Below are 13,796 nucleotides of genomic sequence, written 5' to 3'. Positions count from 1 at the left end.
ATCCATCCACCCATCCATCCACCCATCCACCCATCTATCCATCCACCCATCTATCCACCCATCCATCCATCCATCCACCCATCTATCCATCCACCCATCTATCCACCCATCCATCCACCCATCCATCCATCCACCCATCTATCCATCCATCCATCCATCCATCCATCCAACCATTCATCCACCCGTCTATCCATCCATCCATGCATCCATCCACCCAAGGCCTCTGCTGCAGTGACACCTTTCAGCTACAGACAACAGTCACCCTCCCTCCCCTTCGTTCCGTACCTCCTCACCCTGCCCAATTGCTCTCCCCTCTCACCACTTCCAGGCTAAATGTTTCCTGGTTTATTTAGCAGGCTGTTAAGAGCTTGGGTCCTATAGCCAGACATGAGTGTGCATCTTGGTTCTGCACTTCCCTGTTCTGTGACCTTGACTGAGTTACTGAGATTGTCTCTGTGTATTGTGTATTATTGCCTATGTCCTACTGGGACAGAGGCCCCTGCAAAGCAGGGAGTGTGTCACTGTTGTGCCCTGCTCTGCCCCATCCTTTGGCAAATATCTACCAAACGCCTGCATAGGAAGTGAGAACAGCCAGGGCCTGCTCCAAAGTTTACATCTTGTTTGAATCCACAGGTAAACCAGTAAGTAAAACATTATTTTAGCCAGGAAGAAGCATCATAAAATACAACAGGGTGCTGGGTTAGAGGAGCAGTGTGCTCAGGGAAAGATTCTCAGAGGAGGTGACTTTCGGGCCAGAGTTGAAGTCAGGGGAAGGGTGTCCCAGGCCTGGGCCATGGCAGGGCCAAAGACTCAGAGGAGAGGACCGTATTTCAGAGCAGAAAGAGCCGGTGTGAGTAGGCTGTGGTCAACAAGACAGGCTCGGAGCGTGCGCTGGCGATCGGAGGCAAGCAGGGGCTGAATGGAGCAGGACTTTTAGACCGTTGTAGTGGGAGGCAGGCGAGTAGCCAGATTGGTACGATCTATTGTGACAAAAACACCAATCTGTTGTGACAAAAACACCGCTCTGTGCTGCTATGTAGAGAATTCATAACCGGGGATTAAGGGTATGTTGTCCAGAGTGAGTGAATGAATGAATTTGGCCCATGCTGAGCTCTTTGTTTGTTGAGCACGTGCTGCCCTCCCCCATGGTTAGAAGCAAGCCAGCTGCTTTTCCGATCAGGAGGCTGCTTATTCTTGAATTGAAAACTGACCTGCAGCTCCCCAGACAGTAGCCCTAAATTACCATCCCCAGCTCCTCTGGGTAATAGGGACAGTGACTGCAGCCTCCAAGTGGCACATGGAGTGGACTAAACAAAGTGACAATGGCCAAGCCCACTGGCCTGCGAACATGACCTGGGCTGTCCCCTTCTCTCCGTCATAAGAGGGTGGGCTGCTCCTTTGAGCCAGGAAATAGCAAACATTAGAGGTCAGTCTTGCTGGGGACTTTGGGCAAAGACGTAACCTCTCCGGGCCTCAGTTCCCCCCCTTGAAATAAGGGAAGGAAGATCCCTAAGCTGGTGGGGAGGGAGGAACGTGAGGTTTGAAGCCAAAAGTCTGATTTGGAAGTCATCAGTTACTGTGTAATTTTGGGGAAATCGCTCAGCCACTCTGAGCCTGTTCTTCGCATGAAGGAAAAAATTGTCACAGTCTGTGCTCTACTTAAAGTTACATCGTAGTTATGAGAATTAAGTGGTTGGGAAAATGCTTTGTGAACTGTCAATTGCTGTAAAAAAAATGATATGTTGCTTTTAACTACCTTGGATTATTTTGAAAACTAATGAGAAATTAGTTGTGAACAGACTTAAATAATTCCTCTATACAACTAATATTTTGAGAAAAATAATACTCTAGGGCTCAGCTGGATGAGAATAAATGTATGACCAAGAGCGGCGAGGAGTGTGGTTATCGGACTAGAAAGCTCTTAGCAATATGACAGTTATTTAAAGTACAGCCGAGTAAAAAAAAAAAATAGTAATAATATTCTTGTTTCTTGGCATTTAAAAAATGGCGAGAGGAGGAAGCTCAAATTATCTGAAGTCTTGGGGGAGCCTAGTTGGGGCCCAGGGCCATCTTGTTCTAAATGCTAGGCCCTGATTCATTTCTTTTCCCCATATGAGGCTCCTGTGGAGTAAGAACAAGTGCCTCTAGGGAAGGGAGAGCCAGGGGAATGTAGCTCTTGTATAAGCCTGAGCACCAGTCCCTCTGTGCCTTCTTGTAGCACCCATCTGGCAGGCATCTGGTGGGGCACCACAGTAAGATGTGGAGGACGTATACGCCTGACCTCTGGTGCCCAGACTGAACCAGCAAGAAGATGCGGCAACCGCAGCTCAGGGCACGAAGAGTTGCATCCAGAATATGAAATGAGCCATTCCACACCAAGTCCCCGAACTCTGTCTTGCACATGGGGAGTACTGGGTAAAGGGGCTACTGTCACCTGCAGGGACAAAGGCCCAGGGAATGAAAGTGCTCCACAGGCTCCCCCGGGCTAACTGGCTCTCTCTCTCTCTCTCTCTCTCTCTCTCTCTCTATCTCCTGTAGGAATCCTGCACCGTGCCACCCTATGGACCCAAGGGCTGGTTTTTCTGGTTTGCTCCCCCAGGGTGATTTACATAATTCTTTAAAGACTCCTCCGGAGCCGGAAGCCGAGTAACCTGTTTTCAGACTTAGAGAGAGGGGAGCCCCACGGTTGTTTCTCCAAAATCTGGGTAAGTATCTTTTAAAGTTTCTTTTTCTTCAGACCCCTTATCGTTATTTTTTACTGTTTTGTTTTTACCGGGGATCAAACTCGGGTCCTTGCGCTTTCAAGGCAGGCGGCAGAACCACTGAACTAAATCCCAGCCCCCTGATCTTTTTTTTTCTTTTCTTTTCTTTTTTTTGAGACAGGGTCTCACTGTGTAGTTGAGACTGACCTGGAACTCACTCTGTAGCCCAGGCTGGTCTCGAACTCACAGCGATGCTCCTGCCTCAGCCTCCTGAGTGCTGGTATTACAGGCGTGCACCACCACGCCTGTCTGATCATTATTTTTTAAAGTGCCTTAATTTGGAGCTTATGCATCCATTGTCTGTTTCTCGCGATTGCTTGTAGCCTCCGTGAGGGGTCTCAGCATCTACCTGTCTCATCATAGTCACTGCTGTGTCCCCAACGTGTAGCATGGTGCCTGGCACCTCATAGGCAACTGTACATTGCTTATGAAGTAAATAAATGGATAATTTCTAGTGGGGATGAATATTTATTTACAATTTACTGAGGCCTTTGAAATTTTACACAGACAACCTACTTTTTTAAACTTTATTTTAAACTTATTTAGACATGCAGGAAGTTATAGAAACAGTACAAAGCAGTCCCTTGTACTCTCCCTCCACTGCCTGCGTGACCATCCCCTTTCCAGGTAAGAAACGCCTGGCCTGGACTACTCAGCCCTTCACGGGTAACCTTTGCTGACTTCCCCCCATCCCATGTCTTCCCCACCCCACCCCATACCCACCCAGTCTCCACATCCAGCTACACCTAACATCTTTCTGGCTCTTGAACGTGCTCTTTTGCCTCTGTGTCTTGACATGTGCTACCCCTCCACCCCATGCCTGTCTGATTCCCTGGCCATCACCTTCTCCAACGAGCCAATCTGGGGCTCTGCTTCCCCTCTTAGAGCCTCCCCATCACAGCATTCAGCCTTACTCATTTGTCATTTGTTTGCCTGTTCCTCCCCTCTCCCACGGCTTCCTCTGCTGCTCCCTGCCTCCATCCATCCATCCAACCATCCATCTATCCATCCATCCGTCTATCCATCAGTCCATCCACCCATCCATCCATCCATCCACCCATCTATCCACCCATCCATCCATCCACCCATCCATCTATCCATCCACCCATCTATCCACCCATCCACCCATCTATCCACCCATCTATCCATCCACCCATCCATCCACCCATCCACCCATCTATCCATCCACCCATCTATCCACCCATCCATCCATCCATCCACCCATCTATCCATCCACCCATCTATCCACCCATCCATCCACCCATCCATCCATCCACCCATCTATCCATCCATCCATCCATCCATCCATCCAACCATTCATCCACCCGTCTATCCATCCATCCATGCATCCATCCACCCAAGGCCTCTGCTGCAGTGACACCTTTCAGCTACAGACAACAGTCACCCTCCCTCCCCTTCGTTCCGTACCTCCTCACCCTGCCCAATTGCTCTCCCCTCTCACCACTTCCAGGCTAAATGTTTCCTGGTTTATTTAGCAGGCTGTTAAGAGCTTGGGTCCTATAGCCAGACATGAGTGTGCATCTTGGTTCTGCACTTCCCTGTTCTGTGACCTTGACTGAGTTACTGAGATTGTCTCTGTGTATTGTGTATTATTGCCTATGTCCTACTGGGACAGAGGCCCCTGCAAAGCAGGGAGTGTGTCACTGTTGTGCCCTGCTCTGCCCCATCCTTTGGCAAATATCTACCAAACGCCTGCATAGGAAGTGAGAACAGCCAGGGCCTGCTCCAAAGTTTACATCTTGTTTGAATCCACAGGTAAACCAGTAAGTAAAACATTATTTTAGCCAGGAAGAAGCATCATAAAATACAACAGGGTGCTGGGTTAGAGGAGCAGTGTGCTCAGGGAAAGATTCTCAGAGGAGGTGACTTTCGGGCCAGAGTTGAAGTCAGGGGAAGGGTGTCCCAGGCCTGGGCCATGGCAGGGCCAAAGACTCAGAGGAGAGGACCGTATTTCAGAGCAGAAAGAGCCGGTGTGAGTAGGCTGTGGTCAACAAGACAGGCTCGGAGCGTGCGCTGGCGATCGGAGGCAAGCAGGGGCTGAATGGAGCAGGACTTTTAGACCGTTGTAGTGGGAGGCAGGCGAGTAGCCAGATTGGTACGATCTATTGTGACAAAAACACCAATCTGTTGTGACAAAAACACCGCTCTGTGCTGCTATGTAGAGAATTCATAACCGGGGATTAAGGGTATGTTGTCCAGAGTGAGTGAATGAATGAATTTGGCCCATGCTGAGCTCTTTGTTTGTTGAGCACGTGCTGCCCTCCCCCATGGTTAGAAGCAAGCCAGCTGCTTTTCCGATCAGGAGGCTGCTTATTCTTGAATTGAAAACTGACCTGCAGCTCCCCAGACAGTAGCCCTAAATTACCATCCCCAGCTCCTCTGGGTAATAGGGACAGTGACTGCAGCCTCCAAGTGGCACATGGAGTGGACTAAACAAAGTGACAATGGCCAAGCCCACTGGCCTGCGAACATGACCTGGGCTGTCCCCTTCTCTCCGTCATAAGAGGGTGGGCTGCTCCTTTGAGCCAGGAAATAGCAAACATTAGAGGTCAGTCTTGCTGGGGACTTTGGGCAAAGACGTAACCTCTCCGGGCCTCAGTTCCCCCCCTTGAAATAAGGGAAGGAAGATCCCTAAGCTGGTGGGGAGGGAGGAACGTGAGGTTTGAAGCCAAAAGTCTGATTTGGAAGTCATCAGTTACTGTGTAATTTTGGGGAAATCGCTCAGCCACTCTGAGCCTGTTCTTCGCATGAAGGAAAAAATTGTCACAGTCTGTGCCCTACTTAAAGTTACATAGTAGTTATGAGAATTAAGTGGTTGGAAAAATGCTTTGTGAACTGTCAATTGCTGTAAAAAAAATGATATGTTGCTTTTAACTACCTTGGATTATTTTGAAAACTAATGAGAAATTAGTTGTGAACAGACTTAAATAATTCCTCTATACAACTAATATTTTGAGAAAAATAATACTCTAGGGCTCAGCTGGATGAGAATAAATGTATGACCAAGAGCGGCGAGGAGTGTGGTTATCGGACTAGAAAGCTCTTAGCAATATGACAGTTATTTAAAGTACAGCCGAGAGCTCTGGCTCTCGGCTCTGTCTTCCGCTTCCTGGTGGTGAGCGCACACTGCGGTCCTCTCCGCCTCACAGAGTCCACGAGGACAATGCTGTCAAAATCCCGGCCCCAGAGCCTGGCACCCAGTGACATCTCTGTCTTATTTATTGGCCTTTGTTATTAGTGACTGCACTCCGTGCTGTGTACCAGGCAGCAGCTAAACGTTTCATCTGTTTGTTGATTATTTGATGCGTTCATTTCTTGTTCGTTTGTTTTTGGTACCAGGGATAGAACTCCAGTCCCTACGCTTGCAAGGCCGGCAGCAGAACCACTGAGCTCAATCCCCAGCCCGATGCGTTTATTTCTTTAACAAATATATACAGCATGCACCCTGTGCCCAGGCCTGCCCGCAGAGTACGGCTGCTCCGTGGCTGTTACAGGCAGGATGTGCGTGTACAGTTCCACGCGTAGGTGAAGGCACCTAAATGCAAAGAGGCTGATCTGTTAGGTGGAGGTGCCCAGATTCACGCCAAGGTCATTCTGGCCCTGACCTTGCATCTGTGTCCTAGATACCCTGTCGCTGAGGCTGGCTCCCCTCCCTCCCTGGATTTGTCCTGTGACCTGCGCCAGGGCCCTCTGCCCCACGGATGCCTGGCTTGGCTTGGCTTGTACCCTCCCTCCTCCTCCCTGTGCCCTTGGGAAGGAAGGAAAGAATGGAGGGCGGAGAACAGTAAGACCCTCCCTCGTCCCCCCTTCATTCACTGAGGTGTAACGAACACAAAGAGCACAAATCTTAAGTATACAGCTTGTTAAATATATTTGCACTCTTAAGCGCCACCCAGGTCAGGTGAGATAAACGTGTGCCTCACCCAGAAGCCTCACCATGCCCATTCTGAGCCCTGCTTCGCTACAAGTGACCTCTTCTGACTTTTTTTTTTTGGTGCCAGGGATTGAATTCAGACCTTGCGTTTGCGAGGCAGGCGGAAGAACCACTGAGCTAAATCCCCGGCGACCTTTTCTGATTTCTGTCACCATGCATTGGTTTTACATGCTCTTCCACTCCATGAGAACAGAATCCTGCAGTTCTGCTTATGGTGCTGTTTGTAAGATGCAGTCGTGTTGCTGTGGTTATCCAGAACTCACTCTTTGTCATCACTGTATACTATTCCACAGCATGAGTATGATACAGTTCATTCAGGCTCCTGTGGGTGGACATGGGGGTGGTTTCTAGTTTGGGACCAGGGTCTTCCCTCAGTATCCAGAGATTGGTGATAGGGCCACTCTCAGATACCCAAATTCACCAGTGCTCAAATCTCTCATACAAAATGGCATAGTACTGACATAGTATTGCCCATGTCCGGAGTGTGCTTTAAATCCTCTCTAAATCACCTGTAATATTTGTACTAGCAACTCTCTCATCTCTAGGACAAAATATCCACCCACTACTTAAAGGAGAAAGTTTAACGTGGCTCCTGGTCTGGGGGCTTTGGTCCACGGTTGGCTGAAACAGCACAGTAAAGGGCGTAGCAGAAAAAACCCTCAGCCCATGGCGGCCAGAGGACAGAGAGAGAGAGGAGGAGCCGAGGCCAAGAGCAAACCCTTCTGGGTCACAGGCTGAGGGACCCCGTCTCTACAGACTAGGGTCCACCTCTCAACACTGGACCCTTCCGGAGGACGTTTTAGTCCTGAACCGTGGCCGTACCTGAGCACTCTGTAAAGACGTAGTTCTAGTTTATGGAATAATGACAAGGAGGCGATCTGCAGTACTGACCCACCTTTTTTTCCTGAATATTTTTGATCTGCAGTGGGTTGGATGGGCAGGTGCGGAACCTGCCAAGAGCTGACCATTTTGTGGGTGGAGCTGCTGTGAACATTCGCGTGTGTCTCTCCCGGTGGACACCACCCTTGCTTCCCAGTAGCAGAATTACTGGGGCAAAGGGAAAACACATACTGAATGTCATGGATGTTGCCAAGCCATTTTTTTATTGGTTCATTTTAGATATACACAATGATAACATCCATCATAGGGAGTTTGTACCTGGATATGATAGATCTGGCTTCTTTTTTTCCTAGTTGCCTTTCCTCCCTTCAACCCCTCTTCCTCTCTGCTTCCCAGTAGCAGAATTACTGGGGCAAAGGGAAAACACATACTGAATGTCATGGATGTTGCCAAGCCATTTTTTTATTGGTTCATTTTAGATATACACAATGATAACATCCATCATAGGGAGTTTGTACCTGGATATGATAGATCTGGCTTCTTTTTTTCCTAGTTGCCTTTCCTCCCTTCAACCCCTCTTCCTCTCCTTATTTGCAAAAGCTTTGTTTTTGTTTTTTCCTTCTATTCTCTTTTTTTTTCCTTGTCCTTCCTCCTCCCCCTACCCCGTTCCCCTTCCCATTTGAACATTTTTTTTCCATTTCCCACTATCTATTACACATTTCTGTCCTTATTTACACTTTCGGTTTCTCACAATAGAGAGACAATGCAGTATTTAAACATGTGTGTCCAATTTATCTCCTTAGGAGTAGGGTCTCAAGGTCCATCCATTTAGCTAGAAAAGTCTCGAGCGTATCCTTCTTTATGGCAGAGTAGTACTCCACTGTATAAAAAATCCACATTGTTACCCATTCATCAGCTGATGGCCATTGGGGCTGTTTCCAAGGTTTAGCTGTTACAAACAGTCAAGTCCAGCCATCTACTGGTTATACAAACGTTCCCTCCCCGCCGCAGAGGTGGAGGTTCTGTTGGCTTCTCCTCACCAGCATTTGTTGTCAGTCTTTTTAGTCGAAGCCTTTCTAATGGGTGAGTGCTGGTACTCCTTTGAGCCTTTAATGTCCGTTTATCTCCTGATTGATGGTGTTGGACCCCACTTTATGCACTTACTGGCCATTGAGATGTCTTTTATGAAGTATCCATTTGAATCTTTTGCCCATTTTTTATTTGCGTCTTTTCTTTTTCATAACGATTATAAGAATTGTTATATATAAGAATTTCAAACCCTTTGTTGACACACATATTGAAAACTCAGTCTGGGATCTGTGTTTTCACTTTCTGGAAGCTCTTTGTGGTAGCAAAGCTTTCTTTTATGGCCTGAGAGTTTTGTGTCCCCTTCTAGCATCCTTTGCACCAGGAAGAGTTCCTCACTGAACTTCTCTCCTGCAGGGCTGGGAATGGCCACATGGAGCAGGCCAAGCCAGAGGCAGCCTCAGGGCCCCAAGCCAGCTGCAGAGGGGGAGCCCCACGTGCCCCTGTGCCAGGAGCTGACAGAGGCCAACCGCTTCACCTATGCTGCCCTCTGTGGCATCTCTCTGTCCCAGCTGTTTCCAGAACCTGAGCAGAGGTGAGTCTTCTGTCCCATGGACAGTCAAGCTTCTTCAGGGTGAGGGTGTTTTTGGTTTTTTTGTTTTGTTTTGTTTTGTTTTCAGTAGTAGGAATGAATCCAGGGCCTTCACACTAAGCAACATCCCAACACTTTCTTTGTTTCTTATTTTGAGACTGCGTCCCTCTAAGTTGCCTAGGCTAGGCTCAAACTAGAAATCCTCCTGCCTCAGCCTCCCAGAGTTCTGAGATGACAGATGTGCACCAGCCAGCGGGTTAGTTATCGCCAGCCAAGCTGCCTGCCAGGCCCTCAGGCACTATAGAGTCATGTCCTCACCTATAAGGGACTCAGTCTGGTTGGGGATAAAACATGTCTTCCTTCGGTTATTCACTCATTTATACCTTTGCCAAGCATCTTTTGAGCACCTACTGTGTCTGCGCATGGTTTGCAGTACATGGAGGGCATAGCAAGTAAGTCAAGGAAGACACTCACTCTCTCTCCTTGAAGTAAGACACAGTTTCTTAGGGCATACGAGATCTATTCATTCATGAAACATGCATTTGCCAAGCATCTACTGTGTGGGGGTGCAGGGCATAGCCCTGCGAGAAAAGAAAGAAGAGCGAGGCCTGGTTTCTGCCCTCCAGGTGCTTATGTCTAGGTGGGGCACGCGCCTGGCTGATTGCAGCAGTGGTGGACAGAGATGCCTGAGGGCTGCGCTGGGATTAGATGTGGCGTTGGAGCAAAACGACGGCAGGTTGGAGACTGATGTTATATTTCACATCTGTCATTGCTGGTATCTGCAGTACCTGTATTCCAGTGTCCTGGAATCCTGTATTTGGAGTCAGAACAGCAGGACTGTGGCTCACGTGCTGCCTTCTTCAAAGTCTTCGGGGTTTCTGGGGCAGTGGTGAGAGGTGCAGAGAGGTGCAGAAGGTACAGTGTTTCCTCAGGAGGAATGGGGTTGACATGGGAATTGGTTGGATATCGGGGGTGAGGCTGAGGCAGGAGCTCACTGCAGCCCCGAGCCTCAGGCAGGGAGGCCAGGAGTACAGGAGGCCAGGGTTGGTGTTGTTACGAAAGGAATTGGCAAGTGACACTCAGAGAAGCAGCAATGGAAGTAAAATAACAAAAGTCTACTCCAATGACGGGGGTCGATCACACCTAACGGCAGTGCCCTGATTGACCCCGTACTAGGCTATAACTCCTTCTCTTATAGGGTGTAACAGCCTTGATCTCATTCAGGTGGTCTAGAGTTATCTATTCTAGGGGAATAGATAGGGGAAGGGAGTGTGTCTGGTCAGCAAGGTTAACAATGGTTGTTTTCCCTTACACAACTTTTTAGGGAGACCAGATGCTTCCAGGGCCTGTTGATTCTGAATGACAAAGCAAAGTAAAAAAAAAAAAAAAAAAGCAAAAAAAAAAAGAACGAACAAAATTCATCTAGTTATCTATTCTAGGGGAATAGATAGGGGAAGGGAGTGTGTCTGGTCAGCAAGGTTAACAATGGTTGTTTTCCCTTACACAACTTTTTAGGGAGACCAGATGCTTCCAGGGCCTGTTGATTCTGAATGAAACAAAGCAAAGGGCAGGCAGAAGTTATTTTACACCGTGACATTTCATAGGGTTTTTTTTGCTATTAAAGTGTTTTCTCTCAGTATGACTAGGGCGGTGAGCAGCAGCTTGGAGACAGGTGATAATGGGATGTTCCTGCATCTGACGCTCACACACACACACGCTCACTGGGATTTAGGGGTGTTTATCTTTATCTCACCACTGGACGGACCGCTGAGCATTTCCGTCTCGGTGGGTGTCCCCTCCAGAACGCCTTTCCTAGCCTGCCCTGGATCAGGCTGTGCCTCCCCATCTGTTCAGCCTCGTGCCGTATCTGGGAAGCCTTGTCTTTCTGGAAGCTCCCCCCTAACCTGATAAGGCTGCCAGAGAAACTCCCACCCACTAAACTGGTACCTAGCCAAGAAGAACTGTGTGTTTTTTCCTTCTGTAAACAAATATTTATGGGCGAGAATTGAGCCAGGCCTGTCCTGGGCACTACCTAGGAGGCACTAGGAGAACTGAGCTACTGTCCCATGTCCCCCCTCCCAGCCTGTGTCCAGGCATGGCTCTGAGCCTAGGCAGCTGCTGGGTGCTGTAAACATTTGGCACGGAGGTGGGCGGGGGAGACTTTCTCCTGTGTGGTTTGAGACACAATGTTTTTTTTAATTCCCCCCTTTTTCTGGTATCAGGACTTGAACTCGGGATCTTGTGCTTGCGAAGCAGGTGGCAGAACCACTGAGCTAAATCCCAGCCCCTAATTTCCATCTTTTTAAAGGTCAAATAGGCTGTTGGTTCTGGTTATCTGCAGAAAAAGCTCTTGGCAGTTTTTACCCACATGGGGCTTAAAAGCAAACCTCTAAATATTTATATCTTATCGATTTTGTAAGCCTCACAGATTAATTGCTCCTTACAGCTAATTCTCTTTACACACTGGAATGTTGTCCAGTGGTACAGCTTTTTCTTAGCATGTACAAGGACCTGTGTTTTAACCCCAGCACTGCAAAAAAGAAAAAAATTATTAAATGATTAATTTTATGTATTGAAAATGAGAAATTGGTAGGGTACAGCAGAGATCAGCAAACTCCTTTGGCCAAGGATCCGGTAGTTTAGGCTCTCAGGCTGAATGGTCTGTGTCACTCACCTTGCTACAGTAGCCCAGAAGCAGCCATAGGCTGCTGTATAGGAAGGAGTACGTGTGGTAAAACTTCATTAGTAAAAACAGGCCGTGGGCCAGATTTGTCCCCACAGAGGCAAATGGGGTCAGAAAAGAAAGTGAAATCCACATCACCTAAAACTGGTTGTGTTTCAGTCACCACCGTCACCGAGTTTTATGTGGGTGCCACCATTTACCTCCATGACCACGGTTCACATAAAACCCAGGGCCCTGGACAGGCCGAGCTTGCAGAGCCCGAGGACCTAAGCCAGGCCTGTCTTTCAGTTTCTTCTGCACAGAGTTCATGGCAGGCCTGGTGAAATGGCTGGAGTTATCCGAAACCGTCCTGCCAACCATGACAGCTTTTGCCAGTGGCCTGGGAGGTGAAGGAACAGACACGTTTGCTCAGATTTTGTTGAAGGACCCCGTCCTGAAGGGCGACCCATCACTGATCACCCAGGTACACTCGCAGCTGGATGGTGGCTGGCGGGGCCAGTGGAGCAAGGCAATCCTTTGCAGATCTGTCTAAGAATCCCATCTAGTGAGGTGGATATTCCATCCTAATGTGTGATGGTGATGACCTTCTCCGATGGTGACCACTTGCTATCAATGGAATGCCCTTGTGACACTTATGTGCTCACCCCTTTACAAGAATTAGCGCATTTAATTCTCAACTTCCAAGATAGGTAAGACAGGTTGAATATTTCTTCCAAAATGCTTGAGACCGGAAGTGTTTCAGATGTAGGGGCAGGGGTTGGGAACATCGGCATATATTATTGAGACGTAATGATGACGGATGGAACCCAAGTCTAGACAATCAGAATCAGCACAAACAAAAAAACTTTTTTTTTTAAGTGCTTAGGGGTGGAAACCTGAGCCTCAAGCATACTAGTCAAATGCTTTAGACATCGGACCCAAGTCTAAACATGAAATTTATGTATATCACACTATATACCATATGTACATAGCCCAAAGGCAGTTTTATATGGCATTTTTAATAATTGGATGCATGAAACAATTTCATGACTTAGAATGTTGTGGCATCAGATTGATGCTCAAAAAGTTTCATATTTTGGAGCACTTGGAGTTTGGGTTTTTTGAACTAGAGATTCTCAACCTGTGTGATTGTCCGCATTTTATAGTTGAGAAAAGTGAAGCACAGAGAGATGAATAACTTGGCCAAGCTCCCACCACTTAGAAGAGGTCAAGCGGGATTTGAACCGCGGTGGTGGTCCGACTCCAGAACCTGGTTCGGTCCGCTGTGGTGCCTCTGTGGCCCTGGGCATTTCGTGTACCTGCTCTGTGCACAGCTGAAGCCGGCAGACGCTTGTGATAGGCGCTGCTGGGGAGCTAAGTGCAAAGGGAGAAAGCAGCCCCTTCCACTCCTTCCCTCATGGGCCTGAAGCTCCCACCTTTGTTTCCTTCTTTGCGGGTTTGTTGTCTGAAGCACCGGTTTGCAGAAGGGCAGAGGGGTTTCGTGTGTCTTGATCAGCACACGGGAGGGGTAGATAAACACCTTCCCCTGAGCCGCCAGACTGCCCGTCCATTCGCCACTGATTCCCATTTCCTTTCTCCTCAGGACCTTCTGAGCTTCTCACTCCAGGAAGGTAAGTTGATTTGCTAAGCTCTGTAAAATGTGGGTGCCAGAGAAGCCCAGTAAGAGGTGCTCCCACCTCTTACCTGTTTGTAGTGTGTGACCCAGGCTGCCGTGGCCTTTTTGGCAAGGGAAGGGCGGGGAACCCGGCGTCAGCTCTCAAGTCTGGTTCCTTTCCCGTCACCCACCACCCTGCTATCAGCCATCGCCACACCCTCCTACGTGACAGCTGGAGTCTCCTTACTGGTCACCCCGTATCCCGAACGACCTTTCTCACGGCTCTGTGACCAGGGCATGAGCCAGTTGTTCAATTTTCTAAAAAAAAAAAAAAAAAAAAAAAA

General features: G+C 48.3%; 1 protein-coding gene across 3 annotated transcripts in view; it reads left to right on the top strand.

Annotated features, from left to right (window-relative positions):
• The window catches only part of Tmco4 (transmembrane and coiled-coil domains 4), an 85,536-nt gene that overhangs the window by 11,017 nt on the left and 60,723 nt on the right, over positions 1-13,796 (top strand). For 2 of the 3 annotated variants that reach the window (XM_010614239.2, XM_033767301.1), the window contains exons 3-6: positions 2,539-2,705; positions 9,001-9,178; positions 12,147-12,321; positions 13,441-13,468. In XM_010614239.2, the coding sequence (XP_010612541.1) occupies positions 9,009-9,178; positions 12,147-12,321; positions 13,441-13,468 (373 nt within the window). In that variant the 5' untranslated portion in view covers positions 2,539-2,705; positions 9,001-9,008. Of the gene's footprint in view, positions 1-2,538; positions 2,706-9,000; positions 9,179-12,146; positions 12,322-13,440; positions 13,469-13,796 lie in introns of those variants that run through there. The other variant, XM_010614240.2, reaches the window with a different exon arrangement.

Source organism: Fukomys damarensis, unplaced genomic scaffold (genome assembly GCF_012274545.1).
Source record: "Fukomys damarensis isolate Sample0158 unplaced genomic scaffold, DMR_v1.0_HiC HiC_scaffold_23, whole genome shotgun sequence".
Taxonomy (NCBI): Eukaryota; Metazoa; Chordata; class Mammalia; order Rodentia; family Bathyergidae; genus Fukomys; species Fukomys damarensis.
This window is presented reverse-complemented; position numbering and strand designations above follow the sequence as displayed.